The sequence below is a fragment of the Chrysemys picta genome, chromosome 23, assembly GCF_011386835.1.
Source record: "Chrysemys picta bellii isolate R12L10 chromosome 23, ASM1138683v2, whole genome shotgun sequence".
Lineage (NCBI taxonomy): Eukaryota > Metazoa > Chordata > Testudines > Emydidae > Chrysemys > Chrysemys picta.
The window spans coordinates 8,324,316-8,343,588 of NC_088813.1; the positions used below are offsets into that span (position 1 = coordinate 8,324,316).

General features: G+C 54.0%; 1 protein-coding gene across 7 annotated transcripts in view; it reads right to left on the reverse strand.

Annotated features, from left to right (window-relative positions):
* Positions 1-3,820: 3,820 nt before the first annotated feature.
* The window catches only part of LOC101940879 (discoidin, CUB and LCCL domain-containing protein 1-like), a 63,718-nt gene continuing 48,265 nt past the window's right edge, over positions 3,821-19,273 (reverse strand). For 5 of the 7 annotated variants that reach the window (XM_042857297.2, XM_005286164.4, XM_065577258.1 and 2 more), the window contains 7 exons: positions 16,649-16,773; positions 15,414-15,582; positions 14,497-14,589; positions 12,714-12,804; positions 11,189-11,226; positions 9,015-9,137; positions 3,821-4,811 (listed from right to left, as the gene is read on the reverse strand). In XM_042857297.2, coding sequence (XP_042713231.2) covers positions 4,297-4,811; positions 9,015-9,137; positions 11,189-11,226; positions 12,714-12,804; positions 14,497-14,589; positions 15,414-15,582; positions 16,649-16,773 — 1,154 coding nt within the window. In that variant the 3' untranslated portion in view covers positions 3,821-4,296. Of the gene's footprint in view, positions 4,812-8,122; positions 8,428-9,014; positions 9,138-11,188; positions 11,227-12,713; positions 12,805-14,496; positions 14,590-15,413; positions 15,583-16,648; positions 16,774-19,273 lie in introns of all 7 variants that reach the window. The other 2 variants (XM_065577257.1, XM_042857299.2) reach the window with 2 other exon arrangements.

Genomic DNA, 19,273 nt, shown 5'->3' on the forward strand with positions numbered 1-19,273 from the left:
ACATCCTGCTATGAGTAACTGTGCACTGCCTAAGGATGTTCAAGGCCCCTCTCAATGTGTTCTTGGGAAAGGCGAGTTTATGTCAGAGACATGCAAACAATTCCCAGGGAATACTGGATTTGCTCTGCTTGCACAACATTTTCAGATTGTGAAATTTCCTGAGTACTTGGTTCTCTGATATTGTTCAAAAAGTTTTGCCACGGATGTCAATGGGAGTTTTGCCATTGACTTCAATGGAGACAGGATATCACCCCAGCAGTTTTCGGTTAATTTTTTTGATTTTTTTTTATTTTTTGGCTGAAACAAAACAATTTTTCCAGTCTTCAAAAACCAAAACAGTTCTGTTTTTCTGTTTTTTGGTGTTGTTTCCCCTTTGTCTTTCCTTTAACCCTCCCTTTTTTCCACTAAGAAAGAAAGAAAAAGAAAAAGCCCCCCAAACTGAAAAATAAAAAATGTTCAGGTTTTTGACAAAAACCTGAAAAATTTTGGCTGAACCAAAAACCTTCATTTTGGTTGAAAACTGATTTTAAAAAGCCCCAAACATTTAGACATGTTTTCCTGCTAGTCCAAATAACTTTTATTCCCAGCTCTTAGGGGGAAGTGATCACACGATGCCCACAGTAACCCACCTCCACAGGCCATGAATGCTGATGGCTTTGGGTGGGAGCACTAGGAAGAAAGTCATTGTAGCCAAGTGCATGGATCCTGAAACCCAGCACGTTTTGTAGCCAAGAGGGAGGAGGTGTAAAATGGCTGGCTGTTGCCTCCCACCTTTCTGCCCTCCTGGGTGGAAGTAAAGGAGGTCTAGTGGTAATACAAAGGTCTGGGCATCAGGAGGTTTGTGGTTCTTGTGATGCAATGAGAAATGAACAGACAGGAGTCAGAAACAACTGAGTTCTATCCCTAGTTCCCTAGTTGCTAAGTGGGTGTGGGGAATTCACTTTGCCTCCCTGCACCTCAGTTTCCCCACATGTAAAATGGGAATAATGATTCCTAGCTTCCACTAGATTCCACAAAGATTAATGAATGAATGCTCATACAGCGCTTTGAACATGTACCGTGCAATGAAAAGGCCATGGATTAATCCCACCCGAACTTCATTTCTAAACCATAGGAATGTCACTTGTGTCTCAGTCAAACAATGTAGCAAGGTAAAAGGCACAAACCTAACTGGAAGCCAGAACTGGATGCAGCCGGCCATTGGGGAGGAGAAGGTTTCCAAATGGAACTATCGAGCTCTGATTGATCCATTCAGATCCGATCTTCCACTAGTGTGAAGCAGCATCACTCCACTGAGCAATGTGGATTTCCACCAGCCAAGGATATGGCCCATTCATCTTCAAGGGACTGGAGTTGGGCAATTAGGTGAATATGGCTTTTATTTGGAGTCAGTCAATTGCCCTTTGGGGAGATCCAGGTACTGTGACACACGAACCCTCAGGTGACACTAGTGCACCATGAGGCCTCCGGAGCAGCATCACCCAAACCTGGGGAGCTGCAATACTGGCACTTACTTAGTACCCAGTCCAAACCCCACTGTAGTCAGTGGGAGTAGTTCTGTTGATTATAATGGGAGCCGGAGCAGGGCCAGTGGCTCTGCCTCTCCAGCGCCAAGCATCACAACACTGCAGGGAAGATGGCTGTTCCCCGGCACTGAAAGCAAACGGGGTAGGTCATGGGGTTCAAATACCACAAGGGGGCTCCCACGCCGTGGTAATGAACTTGCTAAGAGTCTCTCACACAGGAGTCTCTTGCAGAGCCTGGACTTGCTGCATCATTCTGTGCATGTGCGTGAGGAGTTACCACAGAACGCTGTGCCGCATGGATCTGCAGCAAAAGGCAACTAGACACGCGCCCTGAGCTGCTTGGGCTCCATGTGCTGAATATTAAAGAACCCCCAATGGTCCTGGGGCTGCTGCCAAAGCGACAGGGCTTTATCCCTGCTGTGAGGTACTGCCGGGAGCTGTGCGTGCCTCTACGGAAGTATTTTGGAATCAACAGGGGAGTGCGTATAGGAAAGACTGCACAGCAATCTGTGTCTGAGGGTGTGTGCATCTCTGGAGGCGTGTACACGTGTGGTTCTGTACAGGGTGAGTGCAGACAATGGGCGGCGCAGAATGGCCTAGTGCAGCCGCTCTCAAACTTTAGCAACCCGAGGACCCCCATTTTGATTTAAAATTTTTCAAGGACCCCAAAGCCAGCTTCTAATTTTCCCTGGGGGGCTGCTCAACCCCTTCTCAGCCTCAGGCCCTGCCCCCACTCCACCTCTTCCCCCAAGGCCTGCCCCCCACCCCACCTCTTCCTGCCCCCACTCCAACCCTGCCTCTCCACTTCCCCGCCTCTTTCTGCCCCCTCCCCCGAGCGCGCCCCCTCCCTGCCAACACCTCCTGCATGCTGCTGAACAGCTGTACTGCAGTGTGCAGTTGGCACTGGGAGGGAGGGGGAAGAGTTGATCAGCGGAGCCGGCAGCCCCAGAGATGACTCGCGGACTCCCTGGAGCCGGACATGACTCACAGACCTCCTGGAGTACTCTTGTGGACCCCCAGGGGTTCAGACCGTGGTCTCCAGTTTGAGAACCGCTGGCCTAGTGGATAGGGCACTGAACTCAGGAGACCTGAGTGTTATTCTTGGCTCTGCTGCTGCTTTGCTGGGTGACCCTGGGCAAGTCAATGCCCACTCTGTGCCTCAGTCTCCCCATCTGTAAAATGGGGATAAGGATACTGCCCTCATTTGTAAAGTGCTTTGAGAGCTACTAAGGAAAAGCACTATTAGAAGAGCTAGGTGTTGTTCATTCTTCTCTCCTTGGGAGCACAGGACCCAGATTTGAGGCTCCATTCCCCATCCCCTGGAGGAATTGACAGCCAGAGATGCTGGAAGGATGGGGTCGGCCAACAATGAGCAGTTCTGACAATGCAAAATGGGTCTTTTCCATCCATCTGGCTGCTGTTAGAGAAACACAGTTATCGATCAAATTCCCCCTGGGAAATATTACTGTCTGCGAGCAACACCATGGAGCTGGGCCTGCGCTGGCACTTGCTTAAGAAGAGCACCACGCTCCCCGTCCTCAGAGCTGTCTCGGCACTGCAGTTCCTGTCTAGGATCGCCATGTAGCTGTGTCCCTTTCCAAGGATCTCGGATGAAGTGCTTGTTGCAGGGGCAGAGGCAGCAAAATCACAGGAAACAGGTGCAATTCTCTAACAGATAGAAATGAATGGCCACCACACTTTGCAACCATTACAAACATTGCCTGCTTGATCAGTGAAAAAGCCAATACAGAGAGAGCATAGAATTGCAATTCCTCTGTTCTTGATTCCAGTTTCCCCTGGTGTGTCCTACCATGCATGTGCAGAATGCCTGTCGCTTCATAGCTGACTTAAAAGAGGGACTTAGTTCCAGATCTTCAAAGGTATTTAGGTGCCAAGCGCTTAAATATCTTTCTGCAGACACGCATGTAAGTAATTTCACTCCTTAAAACCGACTCAGGTGAGGAATGTGATTTGCCTGCATAACATCACTGTTTGCTGGACTGAGCCCCTGGTCAGTGAAGTGTAGGTGTAAAAAACATATTTTACAAGCCCTAATTTATCTGTACATATTTTCCTGCTCTTTTAATTTTATACTTCAAGGAAGAGCAGCCTTTGTTTTGGGATTTAAACACCCCCCACCAGCTTGCGCTGGAAAGGTACCTATCTGCCAGTGACAGGAGACAAACACGGAACTGAAACCGACTAGAAACAAAACGTGAAACTGACCTGCCTGCTTTCACCATGAAAGGGAGAAGAACAAACAAACCAACAGCCTTGGGGCTGACAAGCTGATGAGGTTTGTAAAATTCCATTCAAGTTTTAATACCAGAGGGAGGCGTTAGAGAGCTCATAGGGCAGCAGGGGGCGCTCTTTCACTTTATAGCCTATGGCACAGTATAAACGATGGTTATTAAGAAAACAGTAACAGTGATGCAGGTAAAGGAGATATATATATATATTTATATATGATCATTGATCCTGACACTGTCCCTTCGAATCCAAAAGGGAGGTGAAGATGATCTGGGGTATCTATTAAGTTCAAGGGAAAAAAACAACCCAAACAAAACAAACTAATCAGGTAGTTAGAAGGATCAGCCTCTTCCACACAGATCAGTGCTATAAACCCCATGGCTATTTCATTTCCCTTTGCTGGTGATAGACAGGGCTAGTGCTTCTTGCTCTATAGGCCCAGAGCAGATTCCCCAGTGCAGCCAGACCCCCTTCTCCAGCTGCCTGGCGTGTGTCTGATTTGAATCCCCTTTCCACAGCCTCACAAAGGTTCGTGGTAAATGTGGGTGAGAGGGGAGTCTCGGGGCTGTAAGCAATGCCCTTCCGGGGAGGTGGTGAGCCCCGTGGGGACGTCACCCCACGGGGTGAAAGTCCGCTCAGTCTGGGGCTCCGTGTACACGATGCTGGCTTGGTGGGATCCCTCCCCTCTTGTGCTGTTCGGAGTCTCACCAAGCCGCTGAGCTGGGAAGTCATACTGTGGCAGGATCCCAGGGGACATCGGGGACCCTGCCCGGCCTTGGGTAGTGGGGACTACTTTGATGACACAGGTGTTCTTCTTGGCAGCAGCTCCTGTGGCCTCCAGGGCCTGCTCCGTGAAGGGGGTGGCGTACTCGGGCTCGGGTGGCAGGGGCTCTGCGTACTCGTGGTACTTGCCCGGCACGTCGTAGTGGTTCACTACCAGCGGGAGCGTGTAGCCTTCGTCCAGGGCAGGTTTGAAGGTGGATGGGGCTGTCTGACTGCTGGGGCTCACCTGGACCACATCGGGCTCAGCGTATTCTGCAAAGGAAAAGCAGCACAAGCCCTTAGAAAGGCAGCCGAGCTCCTGAGCTAGCTAGTCCCCTGCAGTGGGCACAGATTTGCCAGCCTGAGCCTGGAAAGGATTCCATCACTGGCTGCTCGGGAATCCAGCTGCCAGAGCTGGGGGAGGAGAAGGGCGTGACTTGTTCCTTCAGGCCTCTCCCCCTCTTTCCCCTCCCCCATGAGGGACCAGGGACCTCTTTCCGCCAGCCCTGGCCAAGCTCCTACCCCGAGCGGGAATCATTGCAGCTCCCTGTAGCTGATCCACCCTCAGTAAAGCAGCCGATTGCTCTCTCTGCCAGGCTTTCACCAGCTGGTGCAGATGCTGGCGAGATGCCCAGACATCACCAACAATACACTCAGGGCCCCAGATCCCTGCCCTGTTTCCTTTGTACGGATGGCACTGTTATCAGCTGCTCAAGCATCCAGATGTTTGCTGCTGGACTGAGGCCCATTTCCCCTCCCCCTCCAGGCCATCACCGCTTGTTCCCCCATCACAGCCTTTGAGGATGGGAAGTCTGTGAGCCAAGTGTCTCAGCCCCCCTGTGCAGGGAGGGAAGCAACTCCCTCCCCTGTGATGGTAATTGATGGGCATCTTCCCTCCCTGGTTGTCTGGACAATGGGAAGTCCTGCCCTGAACAGATGTATGGGTAAACAAACCCAACTGCTGAGCCTGGGCTCTCCCAGGAACAAATGAGCCATTCAGGGGAGGACATCAGCTGGGATAAAACAGGGTTATGCCCCCCCCCCTTCATTTTGGTTGAAAACTGAGAGAATGACACAGCCAGGTAGACAGAGATGAGAGGAAGAGACTCTGTGATGATACCTTAGAGACTAACAAATTTATTAGAGCATAAGCTTTCGTGGACTACAGCCCACTTCTTCGGATGCATCCGAAGAAGTGGGCTGTAGTCCACGAAAGCTTATGCTCTAATAAATTTGTTAGTCTCTAAGGTGCCACAAGTCCTCCTGTTCTTCTTTTTGCGGATACAGACTAACACGGCTGCTACTCTGAAATCTGTGATGATAGTATTAAAGGGAGCTGGAGAGGCCAATTAGCCCATTGTGACACCTGGAGGGGAGACTGGCAGATAATTAAGGATTTGATCCAGCTGGGGAGAACCAGGGTGGCTAGTGGCAATAGGACTGAGAGAAGAGGGTGGCTGGAGAGCTGGGGATTGGCCCTGAATGGAGCAAGGGTCCTTCAGCAACAGATGGGAGAGAAGATGTCTGAATCCGGACCTCTGAGAGGAGAGGATCCCAGACGCTGAGTCTGAGAAATGGCCTGTGGTAGGAAGCTGGACAAGGAACCAGTAAGGGGCTGATTCCAGCCACTTCCTCTGGGACTCTGATCTGGAATCCAGCGGTGAGGGTGGGTCTGGGGTTCCCTAGTCTCCCTAGCACAGGGGGAGGAAAGCCTCCCTGAGGTAAAGGACACAAGGACTACAGCGCCCAGGCTGGGGCTGTTCATCTGATACTGGGTCAGGGGCCACCTGGCCTGTGGGACCCTGTACTGCCCCAGAAGGGGTGAGACCATGAGGGACCTGGCCGGAGGGCCAGAATCATGAGACAAGACCCACTGTCGCAGCGCCAAACAGTTGACAGGGGGGCGGGGGGGACTGAGGTGAATTTGCTGCAATACTGCCTGGCTGGTGAGTTTGCTTGGACACCCTCCCTCTGCCACCCACCTACCTGCAGCTCCTTTATAGCCCCTATATTGATGGATGTCAGGTAACCATCGAGGCACCAGTGGGGACCCCAGAGAATCCCCTAACAGAGAGGGGTCCCCCAGCAGAGTCAGGGCAGCTGGTGACAACACCCTTGGCAGGGCAGCTCCTGGTGCAGGAGGAGGTGTTGGGGAAATGTTCCTGTCGACACCAAGCTGCTGGTACCCTTGGCAGCTGGCTGGGACCTGTACCGATGGCTGAGGTAATCCTGAACTGACCCAGCATGGGGAAGAAGGGGCCAAGGTGGTGGTGTAAAGCTGCCCCCTCCCCTGATCCATACACTGAGCTGAGCTCCAATGCAGGGAGGAACCCACCCCATCGCTGCAGCCTGTGGGGCCCAGCTCCTCCACTGTAATGAGTGCCACACTCCCACTGAAATCAATGGGAGCTCGGCACCTAGATACCTTGGAGGAGTTGGGCCCAGCCCTGCCTGCAGCTGGGGTTTGGTACAGGTGCCAGGGTAGCTGCACTGGTGTGGTCCCCTCATGTAGAGAGGAAAACCCGCCCTTTGGATCGGGCTCTGCCTGCTGGGCGGGCGATTAGTGCCAGTGCCTGTCTGCAGGAAGGGCGCGTGCCTATGCAGGGACTCCAACAGCCAGCTGAAATTAGGGCAAATCCACAGGACAGGCAAGTCCTGGAACGTGCAGAGACAGGCAGAGCACTGCACACACAGGCATGACAACAGAAGGGCAGAGAGACCTGATCAGGCGCTGGGAGTGGGGCCTGGGTTACAAACATGTCCTGGATCAGCTTGTGCCAAGGGCTGAGAGGAAGCCAGGCCAAGGTTTCCAGGGAGAGAGAGGGAGACCGGAGCTGTGCTTTGCAGCTGCGCTGGGTTGGTTCAGTGAGACCTGACCGGTGGAGCCTGGCTCAGCCATCTGGCCTGCTCTGGCTCGGGAGCTGCCAGCAGTGACAATGGGAGCTGGAGTCTTTTCAGCGCTAGGCTGGATGGAATCTGGCCCAGAGCACCAGTGGCCATGGCGGGGGAGTGAGTTTAATGGATCTCGGCCCAGGCTGCAGCAAGCAGCAGCCCACGCTGGAGAATTCACCACCTCAAATGGTCCCCTTGCTGGTGGGGGTTGGAGGGGAGGGGTGGGGAGGGCTAACTGGCCATGGAGACTGAACTCCATCCTTTCCTGCACAGCTAGTTCTTCCACATCAGGGTTGGCAGGGGGATCATGGGGGAGGTGAGCACTGGGGGTAAACAGAGATCTTTGTCAAGCCCCTGCCCTTCCCCATCAGGGAAGCTGTCGGGAGGGTGGCCACAGAAGCCCTGCATGGCAGCATCATCCGCTTCAGCTCTCTGTCCCCAAGGCTGCCCACTCTCAGCCTATGCCAAGAGAGGGATCTCTATCCCAGGCAGTGGCTTAGGGCATGCACCCTCCGGGAGATGTGCTATAAAGGTTCCCCCTCACTGGCACGGCAGGTTCCTGTGTCAACGGCAGAGATTTCCCCCTAGCTCCTCTCGCCCCCTTAGGTAGCCAGTTCACTGCTGTCTGTGACTGTGGAGCGGGTCTTTCCTGAGCCCTATGGCTGAGCTGGGCTGGCTGGTGTAGGTCGTACCAGTGCCCTCTGCTGGCAGGTGCAGCATTGCTTTGTCTGTGCACCCATCTGTTCTGTTTGCTGGGTTGCAAGTTCCATCCTTGGGTGGTGCATGTGTCTAGGTAGCAGACCACGGAGGCTGGTGATAGGTGCTAGGCTGGGGGTGGGCAAGCAGGGCAGCTGACTTGGGTGCCAAGTTCCAGGGGGCTCTGACCACTTGACTTCTTTGCTGCTCTGGGTGTGGGGGATGTTTTCTGCCTTGGTCAGCAAAACACCTAGGGCTGCTCCTGTCCAGGAGAATGGGAGTCCGGACTCGAGTTCTGTTCCTGGCAACAGGAGGGAGCATTGTCTAGTGGTTAGAGCAGGTGTCTGGTAACTAGGACTCCTGGGTTCTGTTTTCAGCACTGCCACTGATCTGTTGAGTGACTTTGGCCAAATCACTTCACCTTGCTGGGCCTCAGTTTCCCCAGCTGTAAAGTGGGGATACTGATACCCCTGGGAGGTGAAGCTGTTAGCGTTTGTAAGGTGCTGAGGGATCCTTGACTAAAAGGTGTCACAGATCTTCAAAGTGGCCTGCCTTGCCCCACGCTTAGGGAGAGGGGTTGGTACATCAGTGCGAACATGCTGGTGCTAACGTGTGGGGGTGAGGGCTCTTGGTGGGTCTAGTGTGGCCTGATCAGACTGATTCTGGTAAAACAGGTCCCATTTCTGGAGGCTGGACAGTCCAAGAGAGCTCAATCGTCTCTCGAGGAAGTGCTATTGCTCGAGTTATTTGAAAACTGGCGTGGACGATGCCTTGGAGAACACGCTGCAGGGAACAATCCTGAGCCACGGAGCAGGGGTAAGGGAGGGGTAGGCGATGCTCTCTATGAGTGGCCCCCATGCTCTAATGGAACACCCAGCTCCCCGTTACCTGGCAAATGAGCCCCCCTGAGCTCGACTGGGGTCCCAGCCATGGGGAACGAGGTCAGTTCAGAGCTGACGGGTTGCAGGCTCTCGCTGGCGCACACCTGGCTGGATTCCAATTTCGGGTACCCTAAGGAGAGAGGTGGAACCCCCCAAGCCTCTATTAGTCGGATGGCTTTTCTTCTCTTCCCTAAGGCTGGGCCCGCGCATGGTGCAGCTGCAGCGTTAGGGCTGGCAAGCAGGGAAACAAACTGCAGAGGAGTTCAGGTAGTTGAGTGGCTCAGAAAACCAGTGGGTGCAAAATTAGAGCCCGCTTCTCAAACCAGGCCATAGAAGAGCAAAAGGGGGTCAGCAAAGTACCTGGAGGAAGGATAGGCCTGGGCGTCAGGACTCCTGGGTTCTATACACTAACTTGATTTGATACCAATACCTTGCCCTTACAGAGCACTTTCCAGCAGTAGCAATCGATGGGCCATATACAAAGGAGCCCAGTATCGCGAATGCCATTTCTCAGATGGAGAAACTGAGGCAGAGAGGGGAAATGGGTTCCCCAAGGTCACCCACCAGGCCCATGGCAAAGCCAAGAATAGAACCTAGGTCTCTTGGTTTTATCCACTAGGCAACACTGCCTTGCATTCAGGCAGTGTCTATGGGGTTTTCCACATGGGGCCTTAGTGTGTGGCAAACCCCGAGGGGGCTGTTCAGGGCTCTGGCCTGCTGCTTGCTAACAGCTGTGTGTCAAAGCACACGATGGAACCCGTAGGGTGCCCTGTGCACCCCTTACACCCTCTGCCAGTTGGTCCCAGGGTCGCACTAGTGAATGAAGAATTACAGCCTGGTTTGCCACGCCCTAGCTGGCCGTGCAAACAAGCCCTTGCGCCAGTGTTACCAGGTGGATTTTTAAATGCAGCTGTTTACATCAGAGCAGCTTTTCCAATAGACACAACTCCCATGTGGGAATAGAAAGAGACTGGGGACGGGAAGGGCAGCTAAGAGTGGACACAGCCTTCGGGCGGCTTCTCCCCTGCCCTGCGCCTTTCCCCCCAGGCAGAGTGAGCATAGCCCACCACTCAAGCAGGACGCTCTCTGCAGAGGTGTAAATGGCGTAGGAGGCAGCGAGGAATCGGGCCCCGTGGAGGCAGGTGAATTCATGTGGCGCTCATTGTCTGTGACACAAAGCAGCCATGTGCCAGGAAAGGCACCTGCCCACCCCCCAGATAATCCCCAGCAATATCAGCGCTGGCAGAGAAGTGGGTGTGAGTGACACCTTGGTGGGGGAGGAGGGTTTCGACAAGAGTTCCATCACAAGCTTGTAATCCAAGCTTTAGGCCAACATTTGTCACTGTGGCTGCTGCTTTTGGGTGCCCAACTTGAGACACCGTGGGGCTGAGGACGAGGCTGGCCCAGTGGTTAGCTTGCCAGCACAGACTGTGCAAGACCTGGGTCTGAGTCCTCGCTCTGCCACAGATCGCCTGTGTGACCTTGGGCAAGTCCCTTAGCTGTGCTCTGTGCCTCAGTTCCCCATCTGCCCAACAGGGATACCAGCACTGCTCTGCCTCCCAGGGGTATCTGAGGATAAATACAGTGAAGAGTGGGAGATGCTGAGATGGAGAGCTGGAACCTACAACCCCAGCTGAAGTCAGGAGGAGTGGGTGCTCAATGGCTCTGAAAATAGGGACCAAGGACTCAGATCCTCAAAGGTATTTAGGTGCCTCTCTCCCATTGATTTCAAGGGGCGTTAGGTGCCTAAATACCTTTGTTCTGGGCCAAGGTAGCTCAAAGGGGACACCGAGAATGAGCAGTTGCATCTGAACATTGTGGCTTTGATGCATTTGTGGGGAGTGAAATGCCTCCTAAGCAGGAGGCCAGCGCACGGCCCGAGCCCCACTGGAGCTCATGCAATATCCCCCTTAAGCGAGGAGCAGCCTGGCTGAGGGTCTGAGCTCAGAGGGGCTTGGGAAGTGCTGCTTTGCTTTTGCTGATCTGTCTGCTGAGGAGCATGCCAACAAGACACACTAGGAAACGTTAACCCAGAGTGACTCATTTCGCTGCTAATGTGGAAATAACCCGCTCTCGGAGTCCAGCCCTTCCTGACTCTCAGGGAAGCCCTGGGCAGACCGTTTGCCAGCTGGCTACCATCCCACCCGGTGACTCCAATCCTGTGCTTCAGGGGGCGCTTACCTTTCATGAGGCTGCAGTTCAGATCAGCTGCTGTCTTCCTGCCAAAAGAGAGAGGGGAAACGAGCAAGTCCACAGCAGCTCCGCACAGTCTGAGCCCCCGTGAAGCCAGCGCATGGTCCAGGTGCTAGTGAGGAGGTTAGAGCCGCCCATTTGCTCCGAACTAGCACAAGGCAGAATCTGTCTTTGAAGGCTAATGCAGAGCTTTGTTCGTGGACAACTTCCCAGGGTGTCATATAATTTGAACTCTCAATTCCCCAAAGGTCTCAGGGGACCCAAATCTCCGGGGCCTGGTAAGCGTGCGCTTCAGGGGGACAGAGCTCCTAAGCTCACCAGAGCGCACCGAGCTCCTGATCTGTTCCTGTAGAGCTTGTGCGCACTGGAAGGCTGAAGCCAGCAGTTCCGCACCTGCCCGAGGAGTCAGGGTTCACCTGAACGTACCACTCAAACCCCCGTGAATTCACCAGCTGCGGATCAGCTCTGCTTTTGCCCCGTGGTTACCAGTTGAGAGGTGCCCAGGGCAGCAGTTCAGGATGCAGAGGGCCAGCTTGGCTTTGGGCCTCTGTGCAAATATTGTTGCTGCCATTGTGAAGGGGGGAGAAATGGGAGAATCCGGAGGCACAGGCGTGAATGCAACCGCATGGCGTAGTGGTGAGCGCAGGGCAGTGGGAGCCAGTGGCGGATTAGTCACTGAGCCAACAAGGCCCGTGCCCAGGGGCCCCAGCCAATTGGGGGGGGGAGGCCCAGAAACATGGGCACCCCTGCACCCTGACTCACTCCCCAGCAGGAGCGCCAGGTGGGCAGGGGGGACTGCAGGCGGAGGGAGTGGGGAGGGGCCCCCACTTGTTCTAGCCACAGCCTCACAAACACCTAATCCGCCTCTGGTGGGAGCCAGGACTCCTGGGTCCTATTCTTGGCCCTCTCGCTGGTTTATACGGCTGTGGGTAGCTCGCTTTGCCTCGCTGAACATCAGTATCCCCCATCAACGAGACGGGGGTCGCGATTCAGGCCTAGAGCGGAGGTACTGTGAGGAGCCCCTCCTTTAGGAGCTGGGGGGGGGGGGGGGGAGTCACTAGAGCCCACAGAGCCCCAGCAGGGGATGCCGGTGAGCAGCTTGTGCGTCTAGCACGCTGGCCACCAGGGCTCAGGAGCACAAGCCGCAGCAACCATTACGGTCGAGGGCTTTTACCTTCAGTGCAGCCTTCGGGGCTCCAGAAGGTCGGCCCTGAGCTTTGCAAAGGGTGGGCTGCCTCCTGGTGTGGCTGGGCTCTCAGAGGCATGGTCAGTGGGGACTGCCGGGTGCCAGCCCAGCCTTGGGGGGGTGCTGACCCCACAGCCTGTGTGCCCAGCCCTGGCTTCTGTCAGCAGCAGGTTCTGGTTCAGGAGCAACTCCGCCCCTGGTGTCCTTGGTGAGGGACACGTCTGATCCCGGGGGAGAGCACCCTGCTCTGGGAGCCTCTGCAGGGGGTGCTGGGAGATGATGAAGGGAAACAGGGAGCGGGGAGAGGGCAGGAAGGGTGTTACCCACCTCTTCTTACGGCAGAGGAGAGCCAGCAGCAAGAGGCCAGACGAGAGCAGCACAAAGCCCCCGATCAGCAGCATCACCAGTAACATGGAGCCTGGGGAAGGAAGTAGGGACTCAGCAAAGGGCTCTTCTGTCCCTCCCTCCCTCCCCCCTGGTGTCCAGGGGAACTGGTTACACCCCACCCCCCCGAGGATGCACGGTTCCAGACCCCGTTGCAGAGGGTCCAAGCTGCGGCACTGCAGCCCTGACTCCAACGGGAGCCATGGTAGGTAAAGGAAAATACAGAATCTGATTTTTTGCTTCTATGCCCGGGTCACTCCATTGGGTGCAGCGCAGTGACTCCTGATTTACCCCACTATGACTCGACTGGCTTCAGGGGCATGAGTCTGATTAGACCTGTCAAGGATCACAACCCTGGACAGTATTGTTAGAAAGGCAGATTGCCCACAACCACAGGGGAAAGTTCCTGAAAACTTTTAATAGTGGCAGGATTTTTTTAAAAAGCTCTGTTATTTAATCCTCCTTTTGATGACAATACAAACCTCATGTAACAGGCTTCAGGTCACCACATGTTCCCCTGCATTTTTGCAATCAATGGGCAGGTGAACAGCTTGCAAACGAAACTCAAGAGGCCAAATTCTGGTTAAAGGAGATTGAAAGGGGTGGGGGGTAGCTCCTACTGCACCAGCTGGGGAGGGGAAGGGGAGATCCCTGCTGCTTTAGCAGGGGAAAAGGAGCTGAATTCTCCATCACTTCTCCCCCCTTGCTTTAACCCCTGACCTCAGCTGCACCTGTGTAAATGCAGAGTCGCTCCAGATTGATACCACTATTAGTGCAAGCAGAGTTTGGGCAGATCTTCCTTATTGAAATAAAGGGCCCGATTCCCAGCTATGTCACTGCCGGTTTGCTCTGCACTGAGGAGGATGGAATTGTGCTGGGTCAAGCTGAAGTGATGCAGCACAAGGGCATTGGGCTCAGGCATTGAATCGTGCTCAGAGTTCCTCCAGCTCATTTCAGTCCATCCCTTTCCCTCCCGTCTGACTCAAGCGGCCCCCACCTCCCATCCACATCCCTGCCTAACTTTGCAGGCGTTCCGGGCAGTGGGTGAGGAGACACGTCACAGTCTGAAACAAGACCAAGTAACAGATGCTGATAGCGCCGTAAGGGACTAATGCTGCTCTCATGGGCTGCAGCAGGAGCAGTGGCACAGAAGTTTGGGGACGAGCCTGTATCCTCAAAGTGCTCAATACATGCTACTTAACGAGGGGGGATTCTAAAAGGAACAGAGGGGAGTTAGGGACCCACTTCCCACTGATTGCGCAGGGGGAGTTGGATGTCGAGCTGCGCATTGAAAATGTCTTTCTTATCCTGCATGGCTCCACTGTCAAGAGAGCATTATTATCCCCACATTCTGGGTGGGGAAATTGAGGCACAAAGGTTAACACCCTGGCTGGTTTAAAATATCTGTATCCAATTGCATAAGCTAACCTGCATGTGCAAACAGGAGCCTAATTTGCAGGTACAACTGCCTCTGTAGTGTGCACAGATCAGGTGTCTGCACAAGCCAGTAGCCGACCACAGATCTAACTGGCCACTTGGGTTTGCACATCCTGGATTTGCATGCCCAGATTCATCCCAGGGTTGCCCGTGTACTGGTTCACGTGAGTAACTTAAAAATTGGTCCCGAAATGACTGACTTCCTCAGACTTGCACAGTGAGTCAGTGGCAGAGTTGAAGATAAGTCTCCCCCCAGCTTGGACCACTAGGACCACTGAGCTGCACCTACCTGCTTTCTCTGGATTTATGGCGACTCCAGGGATCGGGGTGCGAGCGGTGGGGATGCTGGTCAGGATGGGAACCTCCTTTGGGGCACTGGATACTGCAAACAACACAGTTTAATAAGCACCATTAACATGCCGCAAGCAATGAACAATCAACTACTCTCCAGCAAAGAATCTGGCCTGTGTCTACCTGAACCTACCCCGCTCTCTAGACAGCAGCACGGGGCAGGCCATAGGGGGCAGAAGTGGCTGTTTTCCAGCGGAAGCCTGGTTGTTCCAAGCTGATGGTAACACTATCTGACTCCATGGCAACCCTCTTGGTTGTGCTTTTCATCCCTCTGCTGCAATGCAGCTACCTCTGGGGTGGATGGCAGCTTGTCTAACACTGTAATGTTACACAGCAGTTGAGGACAGGAAGGAAAGAAAATCAAGCTGAAACTGCAGGGGGAATTTAGAGTGGCAGGATGCACTAGCTAAAGAGGATCTAGCCAGGTTTAACCTGCCTTGGGATCTTTAATGGACACATGGAAAGGACCCCAGCCCTTACCTGGGGGAGTGGCTCACTTCCAACCCCTCTGCACGCTATGTGTAAGTCTCCCCAATGAGGCACGAGGCAGCCCAACCCAGCTTAGCTTACAAGCAGAGACAGCTGCCACTTGGCTCTGTCCCTTGGATGGAATTCATCTCCATCTGCCCCCGCCTTGGCTGCAAAGCGTGTGCTTTAATCCTTAGCTAACCGGTGCAGAGCGGTCTTGGGATTCAGGCTCATCTCCTCAGCACCCAGGGAGCCACTGGAGAGGAGGGCAGCCCCTGCACCCAAGAGCCATGCAGCAATGACGCCAACACAGGCTTGTGGTAACCACACTTCAGTCTGACTGGGCAGCCCCCTCTGCTCCCAATCAGCCCCAGTGGAGCCTCTCACCGTAGGGCCGGAGCGTCTTCAGACGAGCCACTTGGCAGCCTTGTAGTGCCACCTTCAGGGCGATCCTCTGGTTCCAGCTCCGGGGCACGATGCGGAGGTAGCGGGCCTGGATGGGGGGGATGAACGCGTTGGAGACTTCTTGGAGGCTGTCGGCGTTTCCCTCAAAGACCTGGGGAACGAGAGGAAGATAACGGGGGGGTGGGGGGTGGGGTCAGCAAAGCAGATCGGGGTCATGCAGAGCATCACTCCCCCCTTCCCCCCCTCCCCGCTGTCTGAACCCATCGTTCCCATCCTTGAGCAATCCCGCCGGCTCTCCCCGGACACCGGCGGAACCAGTTTAAAACCACCTGCCTTGGGCCAGCCTCTGAGCTGTCACATCAGCGTCGATCCACATTAACGCCATTGAAGTCAGTGGAGTCACGGCAGGTTTACACGGGGGTGACGAGCAGAATTCAACCCAGGATCTGGTCTGTTCTTCTGCCACTTCCTCATCTCGCCCACAACCCGCCTCCCTCTACTCCCTCCAGGAGAGCTGGCTGTATTTTAAAGAATCCTTATTGAGGTTGCAGGAACAAACCATCCCGATGTGTAGAAAGAATAGTAAATATGGCAGGCGACCAGCTTGGCTTAACATATGCTAGTGTGTATGTGCACCACTGCCTTCCGCTGCATGGAATCCAAACCATAGGTCATAGTTCCCATACTCCGAACGACCAAAAGGGATTCTTCTTCAGCTTAGGGGGATGTGCTTTTTGGAGCAGGAAACTCCAGTTCTGTCCTTGCTGTCATTGTTAAATTCCAAGAGGCTGTGATATGCAGGATAAGGACAGCTATAAAGTCCTAACGGCAGCAATTGCTTACAACACTGACCTAGCTACCAGGAGGTATAGAGAGGCTTAATTAATGTTTGAGAACTATAGTAATGGAAAGCATCTCCAAAGGCCAGACTCTGGTCTATGTTACACCAGTGGAAACCCACAACAACTCCACTGATTTAATGCTGTGGAGTTACTCCAGTTTTACAGTGGAGTAACAGAGACCAGAATCTATTTCTAAGCATCTGTATCCAGACTCCAGAGCGAAATACCCCAGCTCCTGTTGCAGGTTCTGCAACCAGACCAAGCCAACAGGCTAATGTTAGAAAGATTCTGTAAAATTTCCCTTTGTAGAATTCCCACCATGCTCTCTGCTCTCGCCACCACCTGACCTCCTTTTGTCAGGCCACACAGTCTCACCGTCTCCTCCTGCCCGCTGCTGGATCTGTAGGGTTTCCAATTCTTCCACTCATCTTTTTTGGAGAAAACCTGGTAGGATTTCACGTAGAAGTTGTATTTATCTGAGGATCCCTTGGTGATAATTCCTGGAACACATACAATGAAATCAGGAAATGGTAACACCGGAACAGGATATAGGACTCATGTGAAGGCACCCACTGGCGGTTGGGGTCTTCAAATAGTCTTGGGGTTGGTGTCTGATAGAGAGACATAGACTTATGGGGGTAGAGATCCCGCCCGGAGGGTGGGTCTGATCCAACTCCCATTGATGGCAATGGACAGACTCCCACTGCCCTAAGCAGGCATTGGAATTTGGCCCTTGACACCAGGCAATGAAGAGCTCTCTCACTTTAATGGCAGAATCCCCCCATGTCTTTGGTACTGCGGCTGTTATTATATAGCGGTTGGAACAGGAAAAAACCAAGACTCCTGGGTTCCTTCCCGAATAGAGGCAAGAGCAAGGGTCTGGGCATCAAGAGTTCTAGCCAGTGACTCGCTGTGTGATGTCCCCCTCTGTGCCTCAGTTTCCCCATCTGCAAAATGGGGGTGATGATACTGCCTGAAGGATGTGTGTAGGGGGGAATTAATGGATCCCTTGAGAGCCCCTGAAGAGCCTAGTCATTATTAGGTTCTCTCTCCCTCCAGTCGTCTCCTGCTAGGAATTTCGTAAGAACCTGCCGTCGCCCCACGTCTCAGCTCCTTTTCCTTTCTTGTCTGAATCCCTCCTTTCCGTTCCCCCCACCTGCCTTCCGGCATCTCCCACCGCAAACTGCTGAGCTGAGATGCCACTGGGTTTGCATGTCTAAGCTCTGTGGAAGCCGGCTCCTCTCACCCCGCCTGGGATGAACAGATAACCCCCCAACTGCACTCCCGGCCTGCATTCCACTCAGCCTCCAGCCGCCCGCCTCACAATGCCTCCATTTTCCTCCTTCCAATTAACACAGGCATTCTGGGCCCGCCGCACAAAAGCCCCAATTTTGGTCAGGGCTCTGGAAACAAAGGGCATTTGCTGGCCGCTGATGCACAAGCAAAACATTAACTTGTTCAGCCCCGAGGTGGCCAGTCCTACCCCTGAGACAGTGGGGAGAAAGAGGCGGGGAGGGGGAGAAAAGAGCGAACGACAGAAAAAAGAGAGAGAGAAAGGAGGGAAAAATCAAGTTTGAGAAAAGGGAGACAGTGAAAAAGGAGAAAAGGCCAGAGTGAATGAGAGGGCTAGAGAGCGGAATCATATGGTCTGTGACCCCGTGCACACAAGGCCAACAGCCCCGTGGGGAGGAAAACGTGTGGGTGGATAGGGATCTAGAAGGGATGAAAGGGGAAGGATCTAATTCTGCTCCCAGTTAAACTGGAGCAAATCTGGAGTGGCTCCATTGACTTCAGTGATGTTTTTTCCAGATTTACACCAGGGTCACTTAATCCAGCATGAGTCCATTGGCTTCACCTGCTTTACACCAGTATGAGATCAGAATCTCAAACCAGTCTCTCCCCATAACTTTGTTTTTTATAATGCTGTCCATCTCTTTTCCTTTAAACAGGGAGTCCTTATGCGAAAAGCGCCTGCACCCCAGAAATGTGGGTACTCCCAGGCTGTGGGCTGCCACTTGGCCAGAGAGCACCCCAAATCTAGCCTCAATCATATCTCCTGGCGCGGGGGGGGAGCTGGGACAATGGAAGAAGGAGGATGAGCCAAGATTTCCCAAGAAGCGGCGCTCTGGTGTCTGGAGGGTGGGGTGAGTTACCGCATGGCCGCTGAGCCCTGCTGGGTTTGACAACCAAGGGAGCAGCCCGAGAGCCGTGGCTTGACAAGGAGCTGGGGCTGATTCTGCTCTCGCTGATGCCAGCATGAATCAGCAGGAACTCCACCGACGGCGGCGGTACAGAGCCGGCACAAGGAGAGCCGCGGGCTCTCCGCCGAGGGGTTCGGCACAGCAGATCCTCTCCGCCTGCTTTAACTGACCCCGGACCTGCCTCTGTCACCCCCACCACAATCCGGATGGCTCATTTCGCACACACCCACTGAACACCAATTACACCTGCTCGCTCGGGGCCTGGTCCAATGCCCACTGACTCCCCTCCACTTCTATGGGCTTCAGCTCTACGTACATCTGACATGTGACCCTCACAGCTGCTGCACGGGGCACAGTGTAGGAAGCGGGAGGGGTCTGAGGCTATAGGACTATTTGACAAGGCCTCAGGCCAGCAGCACACGTGGGCCAGGTCCTCAGCGGGTGTCAATCAGCTTAACTCCATTGAAGGAAAGGGAGCGACACCGATTTGCACCATTTGAGGCTCTAGCTCTGTATATTCTATCAAAGGCACGCGGAGCTCGATTCTCCTCTCACGCTGCTCCTGGCTTCCAGCAGTGCAACCGCCCCTGCGTGAGCGGAGTTACGCCTGATTTACTCCGGTGCTAGTGGGCTCAGGATGATATGACTGTGAGACAGATTCTGGAGGGACTTCGCTGGGACTCACGGGAAAGCCTGTAAACTGCCACGGCTACATGGAAGCAATGGGGCTGCAGTGATTTATACCCCGACATTGGCAGAGCTTCAGTGAAGTCAATGAAGCTACGCCAGTTTCCAGAGC